We start from the raw sequence: 13,753 nt of genomic DNA, 5'->3' as shown, positions 1-13,753 counted from the left end.
CGCCAGGCACAGTGGCACATGCCTGTAATCTCTGCAGCTCGGGAGGCTGAGACAGGAGGATCACGATTACAAAGCCAGCCTCAGCAACTTAGAGAGGCCCTAAGCAACTTAGCGAGACCCTGTCTCTAAATAAAATACAAAATAGGGCTGGGGATGTGGCTCAGTGGTTGATTGTCCCTGAGTTCAACCCCTGTATTAAAAAAAAAAAAAAAAAAGAAAGAAAAGTAGATCCTCTGTCTTGTTACATTACAGGACAATAAAACTGTAAATCTGACTTTCGTAGTTACCAATAAGTCTCTATAGGTGTGGCTAAGTCCTATATGACCAGTCTCGTTAATATGAATAAAAGCCAATGAAAACACTCATTAATATCTTTTAATAGGAGCAAAACAGAGACTATAAATGCCCCTAAAGAACCCAATAATAACTATATCAGTTAAGCCAGTGACTTAAAATTATGATCTCCAACACTTTCCCAAAATGCCATTTATTCTTTTCTATAATTACAATCACTGAAGAGAGGCTCAACTGCCTGTAATACTATTTTTAGACAGTCAGCTACCACCATGATCTCAAATGCCAATGAAACCTGTAATGATAGTTCTTTATGATGTATAATAACAAAACAGTCTGATCAGCAAAGTTTCAAGTTAAAATAGTAAGAGGGGTAGTTCTATATAAGAGAATACATGGTGAGTTTGGAAGAAGAAAGGTTCAACTGTTAGTGCTGTCACTGAATAACTGAATGAATTTACAACATTATTATACAAAATAAAATTACCTCTCTACCCTGTATCAAAACAAATTCTACATGATTTAGATGTAAAAGTATAGGACAAAATCCACATAAGTTTTCCATTCATTAGTAGACAGCATTTTCTAATATAATACTATAGTATTTTGAACTGTGTTCCCTGCAAAAGATATACCCCAATCCTAAACACAGAACATGTAAGCCCTGACCTTATTCTGAAACAAGGTCACTGCAATGTAATTAACCTAAGGATCTTGAGAACAGATGATCCTGAATTTATCATGGGCCCTAAGTACAAAGACCAATATTCTGATAAGAGAAATGAGAAGAAAACTACAGATACACAGAAGCCAAGTGAACACGGAGGATGAGTGCAGGATGCCACGTTAAGGCAAGGAATGCCAAGGGCCACCAGAAACTGGGAGGGGCCGGGAGGACTCTCCTCTAGACCCCCCTGAAGTGAGCACTGCCCTGGTAAGACTTTTGGCCTCCAGAACTTTGAGGGGACACATTTCCACTGTCTGAAGACAGCAAGACTGAGGCAATTCACTCTGGCAACCCTGAGGAACTAACACAAATACTGAAGTCCAAACTACATAAACATCACTATATTTCCATATCACAGAGACTTTATAAAATCAGGAAAATATTAATCATCCAGGAGGGAAAAAACAAAGATGACCAGGAAATGACACTTAAAACTAGATAACTGCTTTTCATATATGACAAGAGCAAAGACTTTTTAAAAAAATGTGGAAAGGGGCTGGGGTTGTTGCTCAGTGATAGAGTGCTCACCTCGCACGTGAGAGACCCTGGGTTCGATCCTCAGCACCACATAAAAATAAACAAACAAAATATAGATATCGTGTCCATGTATAACTAAAAAAAAATTTTTTTAAATGTGGAAAACTAGCTATCTTACCCATGAAACAACTTAAGAATAATCCTGACTATGTAATACAGGTGTGATTTCCAGTTTCTGGATCTGCATGTTAGGAACACCAACAAACTGACAAATCAACAGTGTTAGTACCACACTAACAAGACGTGTCATACTAGATCTGTGAGAGAAGTGAGATCCCAAGACAGAATGACTGCCTCCAACCTGGAGAAACTGTCAGGCAGAGAGAACACAAATGCTGAAGCACAAACTCCTGAGCAGAAGCCTCCACAGCAATGAAGACCTGCACAGAACACCTGAACAGCAGCTGAATTTGCAGGCTCAGTGTGGATAAGCCTCAGAGGTTTTGAAAACTCCAGGGGACCCTCTCACAGGGGGATTCCCACACTTTTTTGAATTTTACTTCCAGCAGCTCAATTAGGTTCTCAAAACAAATACTGGAGAAAAATCCCTCAGGCTTCTGGCAAGAAGGGAAGAGGAACCATTTTTTTAACAGAGTTACCCCTCAGGAAAACCAGTTAACCAGAACCTAACCTGCTAGGGTTTTCTCAGAGCCTAACTAACTTGGGAGAAACTCCAGCTTCCTCTAGCCATCTTGTTGAGAATGAAGCAGAGGAAAATAACTGAGAATCACCTGTAAAATCCACAGCCCAAAGGTACAAGTACTCTAAAACACAAGACCTAATTGTAGAATGGAAAGCTCCTGTCCCCAACACCTACAAACAGCAGCTCTTTTTGATTTTTCATGCCCAGCTACCAAGAAAAAAAAACTACAAGGCCTACCAAAGGGCAAGAAACACAGTTTAGAGGGGAAAGAACAAAAAGCAGAAGCAGAGAAAACAGGATGATGAAATTACCAGACCAAAAATTCAAACAATTATGATTAATATGCCAAGGGCTGCAATGGATAAAATGGAGAGAATTTCCAAGTTGATCTATACCTCTGATGTAATCCCAACTTTTGGATAATGACAAGATGATTCTAACATTTACATGGAAAGGCAAAAAACTCAGAATGGCCAACACAGTATTGAAGAATAAGAATAAGGTGTGAAGACTGACACTACCCAACTTCAGGACTTACTACTATAAAGCCACCGGAACAAGACAGTGTGGTACTAGTCAAAGACTAGATCACATGTCAACTCAACAGAACAGAGGGCCCAGAAGGAAACCCACGAAACATCACCAACTGAGCTTTGACAAGTGAGCAGACAATACAATGGAGCAGAAAGTCTTTTCAATCTAAGTGTTCATCAAAGGATGAACAAATTTTTTTTTAAATGTGGCAAGTATTTAGAATGCAATATTAGTCTTTAAAATAGAAAATTCTGTCATTTGTGAAAACACAGATGAAGCTGGGAGACATTAAAATGTCTAAATGAAGCTAGACACAGAAAAAAAACTGCATGATCTCACTTACATATGGACTCTACCAAGTTCAGACTTATAAAAGAAAAGAGCAGAGTGCTTTTACCAGAGGCAGGGGAACATGGCAGAAGGAGATGGTGTGGAGCTGTTTGTTGGTCAAAAGGTGCGAGGTTTTGTTTAGACAAGAAGAATAAATTGTGAAATCTACACTGAATAATATACATATTATTATTAACAATATTATATCAATAAAAATGTAATATAACATACATTTCAAAATAACCAAAGGAGTAAACTTCAAATGTTTCACCACAAAAAAAGGAAAAGTGAGGTAATGGATATGTTAATAACTTCAGTTTATCATTCCATACTGTATACAGATATTAAGCCAGGTACAATGGCACGTGCCCATAATCCCAACTAGTAGACAGGCTGAGACAAGAGGATCTCAAGTTCAAGGACAGCTTCGACAACTTAGCAAGACCCTGTGTCACAGTAGAAAAGAAAAAGTGTAGCTCAGTGGTAAAGCACCCTTGAGTTTAAGCCCCAGTACTGAAAAAGCAAAAGAAAACAAAAAAAATAACAAAACCTCACACAGTGTCACATAAATATATACAATAATGATTTGTTTATTAGTATTTTTAAAAATTTTAAGATAAAAATTCATTTACCAAAAAAAGATGCACATCTGGCACATAAGCACATGAAAAGACGATCCTAAAAAAATGCAAGTTAAAGCAATCAGGTACCATTACACACTTATTAGAGTGGCCAAGCTCCAAAACATGAACTCCACAAAGTGCTGACAAAGACATGGAGCAAAAGGAACTCGAATTCACTGCTGGCTTGAGTGCAGCATCCAGACAGTCAACATGCTCTAGGGCCAGACGACAGGCACCTCCAGGCCATCAGTATGAGATAGGGCACAGAAGACAGCACATGAAAAAAAATTAATGTGACAAAAGTGTGGTGTTGACAGGCAGGACAGAGCAGTAGAAACAGTGTAAGTGGGGCAGTAAATCAGATGGAGGTAAAGGAATGAAACAAAAAAGAGTAAGTCTAAGACAGGTCAGGACACACCGATGGGTGCCAGTCTTCTGGACTCCACCTCTCTCACAACAACAACCCCACCACTCGCTGCTTTGATGCACGCAAAGGATTAATGTGAGGAGAAATGACCATCTCTTTCTATATGTAAGCAAACACACTCCCTCTATATTAAAAACCACTGAGCAATGATGAGGCATACATGTTACTAAAGAAGAGACAAAGAACAGGCAAGAGTCCCGAAGTAGTGATCTGTTTCAAGCACAGGAAAAACAGGGTGCCATTAATAAGCAGAAAAAGCTGAAACTACGAAACAAAGATGCTGAGTAAGGTAAAAGATGATCAGTTTGCTTTTTACTTAATGGTTACATATTGGGCTAAGGAACTCAGCAAATGCATCTAAATCAGTAAATGTTTAAATATAAGAATACATACAATAAATGTATATTTACATAATCTTAGTGATACAGATATCTACACACACACATACACACACACCAACATCATCAAGAGTGATTCCGATACTTTATCTTTTTCAAACACCAACAATAATTGTTTCTTTAAAACAAAATGTAGTAGGTGCTGGGACTGTAGCTCAGTGGTAGTGTGCTTGCCCAGCACATGTGAGGCACGGGGTTCAATCCTCAGCACAACATAAAAATAAACAAAAAAAAATAAAATGACTTTTAAAATGTAGTATATACAAACACAAAAGACTCCTTATTGTTTTCCATATGAATGAAAATAAATATATAAACTTACTCTGCTATGATCTGGAACCATACCCTTCAAACCTTCTACCTTCTCCTTCTCACTTTTCCAGGAATTACAGGAATTACAGGAAAACATTAACACACCATCTACATATCTTCTGCTATCTCTAGTACCTCCATAGTTACCTGAAATAAAGAAAAAAGATCACAAAGCAATGTCAACATTTTAGTATTCTAACATAACTGCTTCTTGCCAATCCAATTACTTTATGTGAACCTAATACTTAGCATTCATGTGACAAGGTTAGCAAACTGCAGCAAGAGAAAATAAGCATGGAAAGGCAATAAACAGGACAGGCTGCCACCATACAGAGAATCAGTTTCCAATTCTCAAATGTCTGAATATCATCATTCATAACAGTGAATCCAAAAAGTACATACTGTGGTATTTCTAACAGCACCAACTTAACAAGGTATTATTTTTGCTTTTAGTGTCTCTTTAACAAGTAACTATGTTAAAAATAATTTTTTTAAAAAATCTCATATTTAACAACATACAATACAAAACTACTCGGGAGCAAATTTAACCTGGGAGATGAATGATACACTATAGTATTACGAAAGCTCTTTTAAAAAGTTTTAGACTATTCAATGATTTGAGGGAATAGACAGTAAATATATAATAACTCAAAACAAAGCAATGATTTTTTTTTACACAAAATTTAAAAACAAAGGAATCATATTTCAACACTCACTGGTCCCAGGTGAGCAGACAACCCAGCCTTCCTTGCCCTCTCCATGAGTGGTTGCAGAACTTCTTGAAGAATGTGAGCCACAGGAAACTGGAGAGCTGTTATTTTCTGACTGACACCTGGAGTTTGAGCTACTGTTTTCATTTGCCTGTTGAAAGAATATCTTAGCTGTATTAATTTTTTAAATTAAAATTAAACATTTTGAGGAGGAAAAGAGGGGGAGCACAGGAGGTCTGATTCCCTGAAGGATGCCAGGTAACAAATGTAGAAGCAATTAGAAAAATCACCACTCAACACCTACTTCCAAGAGGCTTTAGCAATGGAACTAAGTGACTCAGTTCATAAAGAGCTGTTGGGGACAGGATGTTCACAAAACCTTGATGGGTCATCCTACAATGACTTAATAACAAAGGTTAAGGTAGCTTTACCAGGAAACATCTGGCTACCATCAGCTTAACCAAAACTATCAAATAGCAACACCATTTGGGACAAAAAGCCATGTCTCTTGATATGAAGCAATGAGAAAACACAGTATGGTCTTTTTAACGTGACTCCACACACAAGAAAGACACTCCACCTAAATGCTTACCAAAATACTTGGTTTAATCAAGGAAGCAGGGGAAAAAGTAAGCAAATGTATCTAGATTATGGGTTATTCTAAAAAAATCAGGAGCCCAGGAAACATTCATGAAATAATTTCAAATTAAAAGAGCACAAACAAAAATGACAACCACAAGCAAATATGATCTCTCAATAAATTCTTAAAGAATGTATTGGGGACAACAAGGGCAAATTTGAACAAGGACAGTATATTAATCTAAATTTATACATCGAAATTAGATAATAAAATTGGATGATGTAGGGAAAATGTTCTTATTCATGAGATAAATGCTGAAGTACTGGAGTGAAATGTCATAAAATGTTGGTAACTTCCTTTCAAATGATTCAGAGAAGTAAGTACTTACAGAGAAAGAAATGCAAAGGTAATAAGACGTTGACAACTGGTAATGTACAGAAAGGAAAAACAGACAGCCACTCAACTACCCTCTTATCATTTTCTGTGGGTGAGGGCAAATAAGAGGAAGAAGAAGTGGGAAAAAAACAGACATTGCTCATCAATTTGTATCTGGTGAAAAAGAGTTTAAAGAAAAACAAGGCTTAAATTTAATGTTAATATCCAATGAGATCAAGAGTAATTTTTAAATGTCCAATTTATGAAAAATCATCAAGACCAGAACATACCTGACTAGGATCCCTTGAAGGCAACTTGAAATCCTTTTCTGGAGAGTCCTGTCCTCCTAGATCTTCATATATCATTCCTGGAATTGCCAGCTGTTCAAAGTAAGCCTCCAAATGATCATCATAAAACTCTTCATCATTAATGTCATCATCTGTTGATAAAATGGAGCAAAATACAATATACTTTAGAGTAGGAACTGAACTATACATAATTTTAACCAAAAGGCTATAAAACAAGTGGATGGTATGATTTTATTTTCACATTTGACATGAGAAAACTTATAATTCAGTCATTTATTAAGTCACTTATGAACACTTTTTAAATACAATATTTAACCTCCTTGAGAGAAAAGGATAAAAACAGATCCTGGCATATCACAAAAAGTTAGGTAGGATATGATACATGTGGCATCACAAACCAGTGGGAAAAGAGTGTAATATTCTGAAAACAGTGTAGTAAGTGGTCAGTGCTACCAACAAAGGCTGGATAAGTCTATCACAGAAGTGAAGAAAAAGAGAGATGACACTGCAAGGGTTTTCGATGCTATGACTTAAGTTTGGCAAAGGTTAAGACAGAGAGTGACTCTCAACCACAGTAATAATATAAGGTGGCACCGCCTCTTTGTTTTGTTTTATAGTACAGAAGTTTAAATTTAGGGATGCTCTACCACTGAGCTACAACCCCAGCCCTTTTTATTTTTATTTATTTATCTTTTTAATATTTATTTTTTAGTTGTAGTTGCCAATACCTTTATTTTATTTATTTTATTTTTATGTAGTGCTGAGGCTCATACCCAGGGCCTTGCACATGCTAGGCAAGCGCTCTACTGCTGAGCCACAACCCCAGCCCCTTTATTTTATTTTTTTATCTGGAGACAGGATCTCACCAAGTTGCCCAGGCTGAGCCTTCTGCTTTAGCCTCCCAGGTCACTGGAATTACAATGTGTACCACCACACCTGGCTTTGACTTAGCAATTTCATTACCTTTGACTTAGCAATTTCCCCTCTAAGCAGGCAGACTACTAAAAACAAAGAAAGATCTGATAAGTTCATATCATTAAGTCCTTATCCACAATTCTATTTTAACTCGTTTTACAGTGATCTTTGCCCTGAACTGTGCAATGTGTTTTTCCCACTCAGCTCACGGGCTTGCCTTTAGGCCCAATGCAGCCTCCTATGGGTGCTGTAAACCTGCCACACAAAGTCACTGCCTAGTTCCCACTCGTGCCCTATGTGTTGCAGGGCAGAGCCTTGGCTAAAGCGGCTGCTCCTTCCTGAAACACACTTCTCCGCCAAGGCCTCACCTGGGCCCATCTTTTTGCAGGGAGCTTCCTTGGTCAGAATTAACTCATCATCCCTAGGGTTCCCAAGCACATCTTCAGAGTGTAGAAGGAGACCTTACACAATCTGAAGTGTGGCTGTGCAGCTCTTTCCTGCACTTGGCTGAGGTCTCTTAGAGAGCTAAGGCTAAATATTTTATTGTTCCCCATTTTCTTAACACAGTGTTTCACAATAAATACCACCTTTAGGTAGATACTTTGTACCCTGATGTTGTTAAACTAAGGTATTAGGATAGGTCATAAAAATTTTTTAAATCCTATCACTCAATGGAAGTGCTGCTGGGTAGGAAAAAAAGAGAAAGGCAAAAATTCCCCAAATTGGGCATAATAATGATTGCAACAGTGGCATGGCAAGGTAAGGACTAGGAAAACAAAAGTTACTTCAGCAGTACCAGAAGAATCTTCCAAACTTGTCAGTGACATAAGTTTCTCATTTTCTAGTAAGATATGACTGAAGTCACTGTTTGGAGTCCTGTATTCAAATTGTTTTCCAGCATCAGGCACAACAATCTAAAAGAAAGAATAAGGTGTGTAAGGGAGAAGCACATTGCTTTAAAGAGCACAGTATAAGTCTACAAAAACGGATCAAGTATTTCCTCAATCTATAATGTGCTCAGTATCTGAAATCAAAATTTAGTCAAAGAAATGAAAACTGTTTTACATGTATTGTGTGCCCTCACTCCATTCCCCACCTCCCACCAATGGTTTAGAAAGACACTCTTAAAATTTAAGGCATCTACAATATTGCTTCTACATGCTTAAGAGAACCCACTAAGAAAGTCACTACAGAAATGCACAACTAAACCCTGAGCAGTGCAAGGCTTGCTTCATTGGTGAAGGTAACAGGTTGGACATGTAACCCTCACTGAAGTGACTGATCTCCGCTCCTCAACACAGGAACCACATAACCCTGAAGGTACACAGCAATTTACTACTCTAGGCCCAGAATGAAAATGTAACATTTCCCTCTAAGATTCGATTTTATTTCACACTATAATAGATAGCTACATAAATTGCAAAATATATACTTTTTTATTATAAAAACATGAGATCTTAATGCAATTTTACAGAAAACAGTACAAAGCAAGTCATATAAATACCTAAGGCACTGCATAGTACCAGTGCTACCCTTGAACTTTCTTATTACTTGAGCTAAACTCCCATTTTTGCGGAAGCTGGATCAACTGTAGTTATGCTGTACTATCAGAAGGTCCCTAGAGGTTTGAAGGGTAGTTAATCTTAACTAACACACTTATGAAACATCCCTTTTGCTCCCCCATGACACTCCAGAAATCAATAACACATAAAAATTTACCTTGTCTTCCTGATTATTAATCCATGATTGTAAATGAAAATCAACAGATGAGTCTGTTAAGAAAACAAAGACCAAAACTGAAAGCACAAACTATTTTATCAACCAAATACCCATACACCTGAAAACAGCAAGCTAATGAATTCAATGTTTTTATCATGAAATAGAAGCTCTTTCAAACATGGCACAGGAATCCATCATTGGTCAAATTCTTAAGTTTGGGTGGAGAATCATAGAGGCATTCACATGCCACAGAATTTGAGTATGAATCTCAAGACTGCAACATGAACTTCTTTCTGCCTGTGGGTAGGTAGGGAGAGATGACAAAGAACCAGCCAAGTGCATAAGTCCAACCAGAGGGGAAAACTATATGTGACAGGCATTGCTTACTCCAAGTATGCACATTAGAGCTGTAATGAGTGCACCGTGACACAGTCATCTTCCTCACACCCCACTCAAGCAAAACAACTGCCATACTAGATGAAGAACTGTCAGTTGTGTTAACAGCACTGTGGTCACATAAGAAAATAAACATACACTAAAATATATAGAAATGAAATGACATCTGGAATTTTGGAAAAAAGGGTGGGAGCTGGAGGTGTATCTCAGAAGTGAAGCCCTTGTCCACTATACATGAGGCCCTAAGTTTAAGTTTGACTCAGGAGAGAAACTGAAGAGAAATGAATCAAGATTGACAAAATTTTATTTCAAATGAAACTTAGAGTAGTTATATGGGAGGGTTTTATAAAATATATAATCTACATATTATAAAATTCACCCTCCTACTGCCTACAATTCAGTGGTTCTGGTATATTCACAAGACTATACAGCCACCATCACTTTAACATTCCAGAATATTTTTTTCATTCCAAAAACACTAAACCTATTAGCAATCTCTCTCCCTCCATTCCTCTCTCTCCCAGCCCCAGATGACCATAAATCAATTTTCTATCTCTATGGAAGTGCCTATGGATAAATAGAAACATGTATTTTGTGGCCTTTTGTGTCTGATATTTTCAAGGTTCATCTATATTATAGCACATACCAGTATTTTGCTCCTTTTTATGAATTAGTAATACTCCATCATGTGAACTTAATACATTGAGTTTACCCTTTTACCACTCGTAGATACTTGACAGTTTCTACTTTTAGTCTATTGTGAATAATACTGCTATGAACATTCATGCACAAGTTTTTGTGTGGGCATGTTTTTCCTTCTCTTGAGTGTGTGTGTGTAGAGTGGAAGTGCTGGGTAATGTGGTGTAATGTTTTAAGAAACTACCAAACTGTTTGCCACAGTGGCTGCACCATTTCCCATTTCGACCGGCAATACAGGAGGCTTCAAAATCTCCACACCTTCACCAACGCTTGCTGGTTCCAGTCTTGGTTCACATGTGAACTGGCACTGTGATTGCTGAACTACATTTTCCTCATGATAACGACATTAAGTATCTTTTCAGGTGTTACTGACCATTTGGAGAACTACTATAGAGAAATGTCTTTTCAAATCCTTTACCCTTTTGTCTTTTTAATGTTGAATTATTGGAGTTCTTCAGATATTCTGAATACTACTTCCTTTCAACATATTTGATTCACAAATATTTTCTCCCATTCGTTTTTTTTTTTTACTTTCTTGATAAATGTCTTTTGAAGCCTTAATTTTAAATTTTGATGAAGTCTAATTTATTTACTTCTTTTATTGCCTAGTATTCCACTTTAATACTATTTGCCATTCTTCATTACGAAAAACACAAATGAGGCTGGGTGTGGTGGCACACACCTTTAATCCCAGTGGCTCAGGAAGCGGAGGCAGGAGGATTGCAAGTACAAAGCCCGCCTCAGCAAAAGCAAGGCACTAACCAACTCAGTGAGACCCTGTCTCTAAATAAAATACAAAAAAAAAAAAAAGGGTGGTGGAGCTGGAAATGGGGCTCAGTGGTTGAGTGCCCCTGAGTTCAATCCTGGTACCCACCCCCACAAAAAAATTAAAAAATAAAAAAGAAAGAAAAACACAAATGTCCTTTAAAATTTTTTACTAAAACACATGAATGTGCATTCATTCATCAATTTTTTAAGTATTTATTGTTTAGTTGTAGTTGGACATATTGTCTTTATTTTATTTATTTCTATGAGGTGCTGAGGAGTGAACCCAGTGCCTCACCCATGGTAGGCGAGCGCTCTACCATTGAGCCACAAACCCCAGCCCTCATTCATCAATCTTAACTGATCAACCAAGGTCTTTGGGTATTGAACTACAGTTTAGAATCACATGTTATTGCTATATGACCCAAAAGCATGCAATTTTCCACTTCCAGTTTTGAAAAATAAAGAAAATGTAGTTGGGTGCAGTGCTGCACACCTGAAATACCAGCAGCTCAGGAGGCTGAGGCAGGAAGATCGAGAGTTCAAAGCCAGCCTTAGCAACAGCGAGGCTCTAAGCAACTCAGTGAGACCCTGTCTCTAAATAAAATACAAAATATGGCTGAGGACGTGGCTCAATGGTTGAGTGTCCCCGAGTTCAATCCCTGGTACCCCCCCCCCCGACAAAAAATTTAAAAATGCAGAATACATAAAAGAAATCAGAAGGCTGGAAAAATAGTTCAGCACAGACCCTGGGTTCAATGGGGGTACAGTGGCAAAGCAGAACAAGATAAAAACCTGTAACTCTTTTTCCTAACAATTTTCCCCACATTCTTATAGTTTCCCCCCAATATCTAAGTTGGTAACATTCCCCTCACTCCTTGAACTAGGACTAAACACAGCAGTGCTCTAAACTGAGCTACATCCTTAATCCTTGATAATTTTTATCTTGAGACAGGGTCTCATGAAGTCACTGAGGCTGTTGTCTTCCTGCCTCACCTTCCCAAACTGCTGGGTGTGTTCCACCATGGCCAGCTGGTAGCAATTTTTTAAATGACTCACTTTTTAGTCTTTCCAAAGTATTCACCTTGATTTTCCTGGAAACTATAATTTCTTTTAGAGTTCATATTTCACCAGTTACATAAAAATAAGTTTAAGAACAAAAATAACTTGATGAGAGCAAGTAATTGTTGGGACAAAAAGAGGTATGGTAGAAACAGGCTCCTTGTCTTGAACATAAAGCATATTGTGGTCATCTGACAGCAAAGGAAAGGAGGTTTCAGCTTAATCAGTGAAGACAGTTATGAGATCAGTGAAGAGGCCATTCCCTATGAAAGTACTATAAATATTAGATTATTGAGAATATAACAAACCAAAACATTTTCAGTTTTTCACACAATAGCATAAGATAAATACCAGTCCAAAGAAAGGGAAATGAAAAAAGAAATTAAATGGTCTGCATTAAGAAATAACTTCTAATACTTCAGGACCTTGTACTTGCTCCAGTGGTGAAACCCGGTCCAAAAGATCCTGACCCTGAGAGGAAGCTGAAACTTTGGCCTCTTCCTCTTGTGCTCTTGGCATAGCAGTGTGAAAAGCTGACTGTTCCATGAGAGCATTGGACAAACGTGGACTTTCCATGTAGTTCTTTTTCCTAGAGATAGAACATTTATTAGAGAACAGAATAAAGACAAAAATGTTAGTCACCTTGGATAAATCTCTAAAATGTGTATTTACCAGTTACATATTTCACCTTTCAAAAAGAAAAAAAAAATAGATACAGACAATGAAAAGAAATATCTCTAAGTATGACTAGAACATGCAACTGGTAACACTGTTGTTACTCGAGGAACTGAATCAAAAGACTGGGTCCAGAAACCAGTCTACCAAAACCAAGGGAGACATGGTACTGCTACTCTGTCTCTCAAGGGATAAAATTAGGGGCTGGGAATGTGGCTCAGTCGGTAGCGCGCTCGTCTGGCATGTGTGCGGCCCGGGTTCGATCCTCAGCACCACATACCAACAAAGATGTTGTGTCCGCCGAGAACTAAAAAAAAATAAATAAATATTAAAAATTCTCTCTCTCTCTCTCTCTCTCTCTCTCTCTCTCCTCTCTCACTCTCTCTTTAAAAAAAAAAAGGGATAAAATTATATTTTTCTTCTTTCCTACACTAAATATTCCTGAAACTATTATGTCCAGAAAAACCTCAGCTTTCTAAAAACAAGAAAGGTTTAAAGAATACTGGTATAACTGCCAAAAGAGCTAAATCTCTGAATTAATAAAGATTTTAGAATTCTCCTTTTATCTGCACCTGTTAGCCCTAACTTTCTACTTACCACTGCTTTTTTATATGTAAATGAAAATATTTTTCCTTAAGGACAATTTTCCTCTGAATCCAGTAAAAGACCTCTATTCTGTAGCAGCTTACCAAAGCCAAACGGAAATGAAACTATAGGAAAAAGC

General features: G+C 37.6%; 1 protein-coding gene across 1 annotated transcript in view; it reads right to left on the bottom strand.

The window, feature by feature from the left end:
• Cep192 (centrosomal protein 192) overlaps positions 1–13,753 on the bottom strand; it is a 111,004-nt gene that overhangs the window by 82,505 nt on the left and 14,746 nt on the right. The window contains exons 5-10 of the mRNA XM_026401973.2: positions 12,780–12,943; positions 9,433–9,485; positions 8,510–8,627; positions 6,781–6,929; positions 5,542–5,686; positions 4,836–4,972 (exon numbers count right to left, since the gene is read on the bottom strand). Of these exons, the coding sequence (XP_026257758.2) occupies positions 4,836–4,972; positions 5,542–5,686; positions 6,781–6,929; positions 8,510–8,627; positions 9,433–9,485; positions 12,780–12,943 (766 nt within the window). The remainder of the gene's footprint in view (positions 1–4,835; positions 4,973–5,541; positions 5,687–6,780; positions 6,930–8,509; positions 8,628–9,432; positions 9,486–12,779; positions 12,944–13,753) is intronic.

The sequence above is a fragment of the Urocitellus parryii genome, chromosome 13 (genome assembly GCF_045843805.1).
Source record: "Urocitellus parryii isolate mUroPar1 chromosome 13, mUroPar1.hap1, whole genome shotgun sequence".
NCBI classification, from domain to species: Eukaryota; Metazoa; Chordata; class Mammalia; order Rodentia; family Sciuridae; genus Urocitellus; species Urocitellus parryii.
This window is presented reverse-complemented; position numbering and strand designations above follow the sequence as displayed.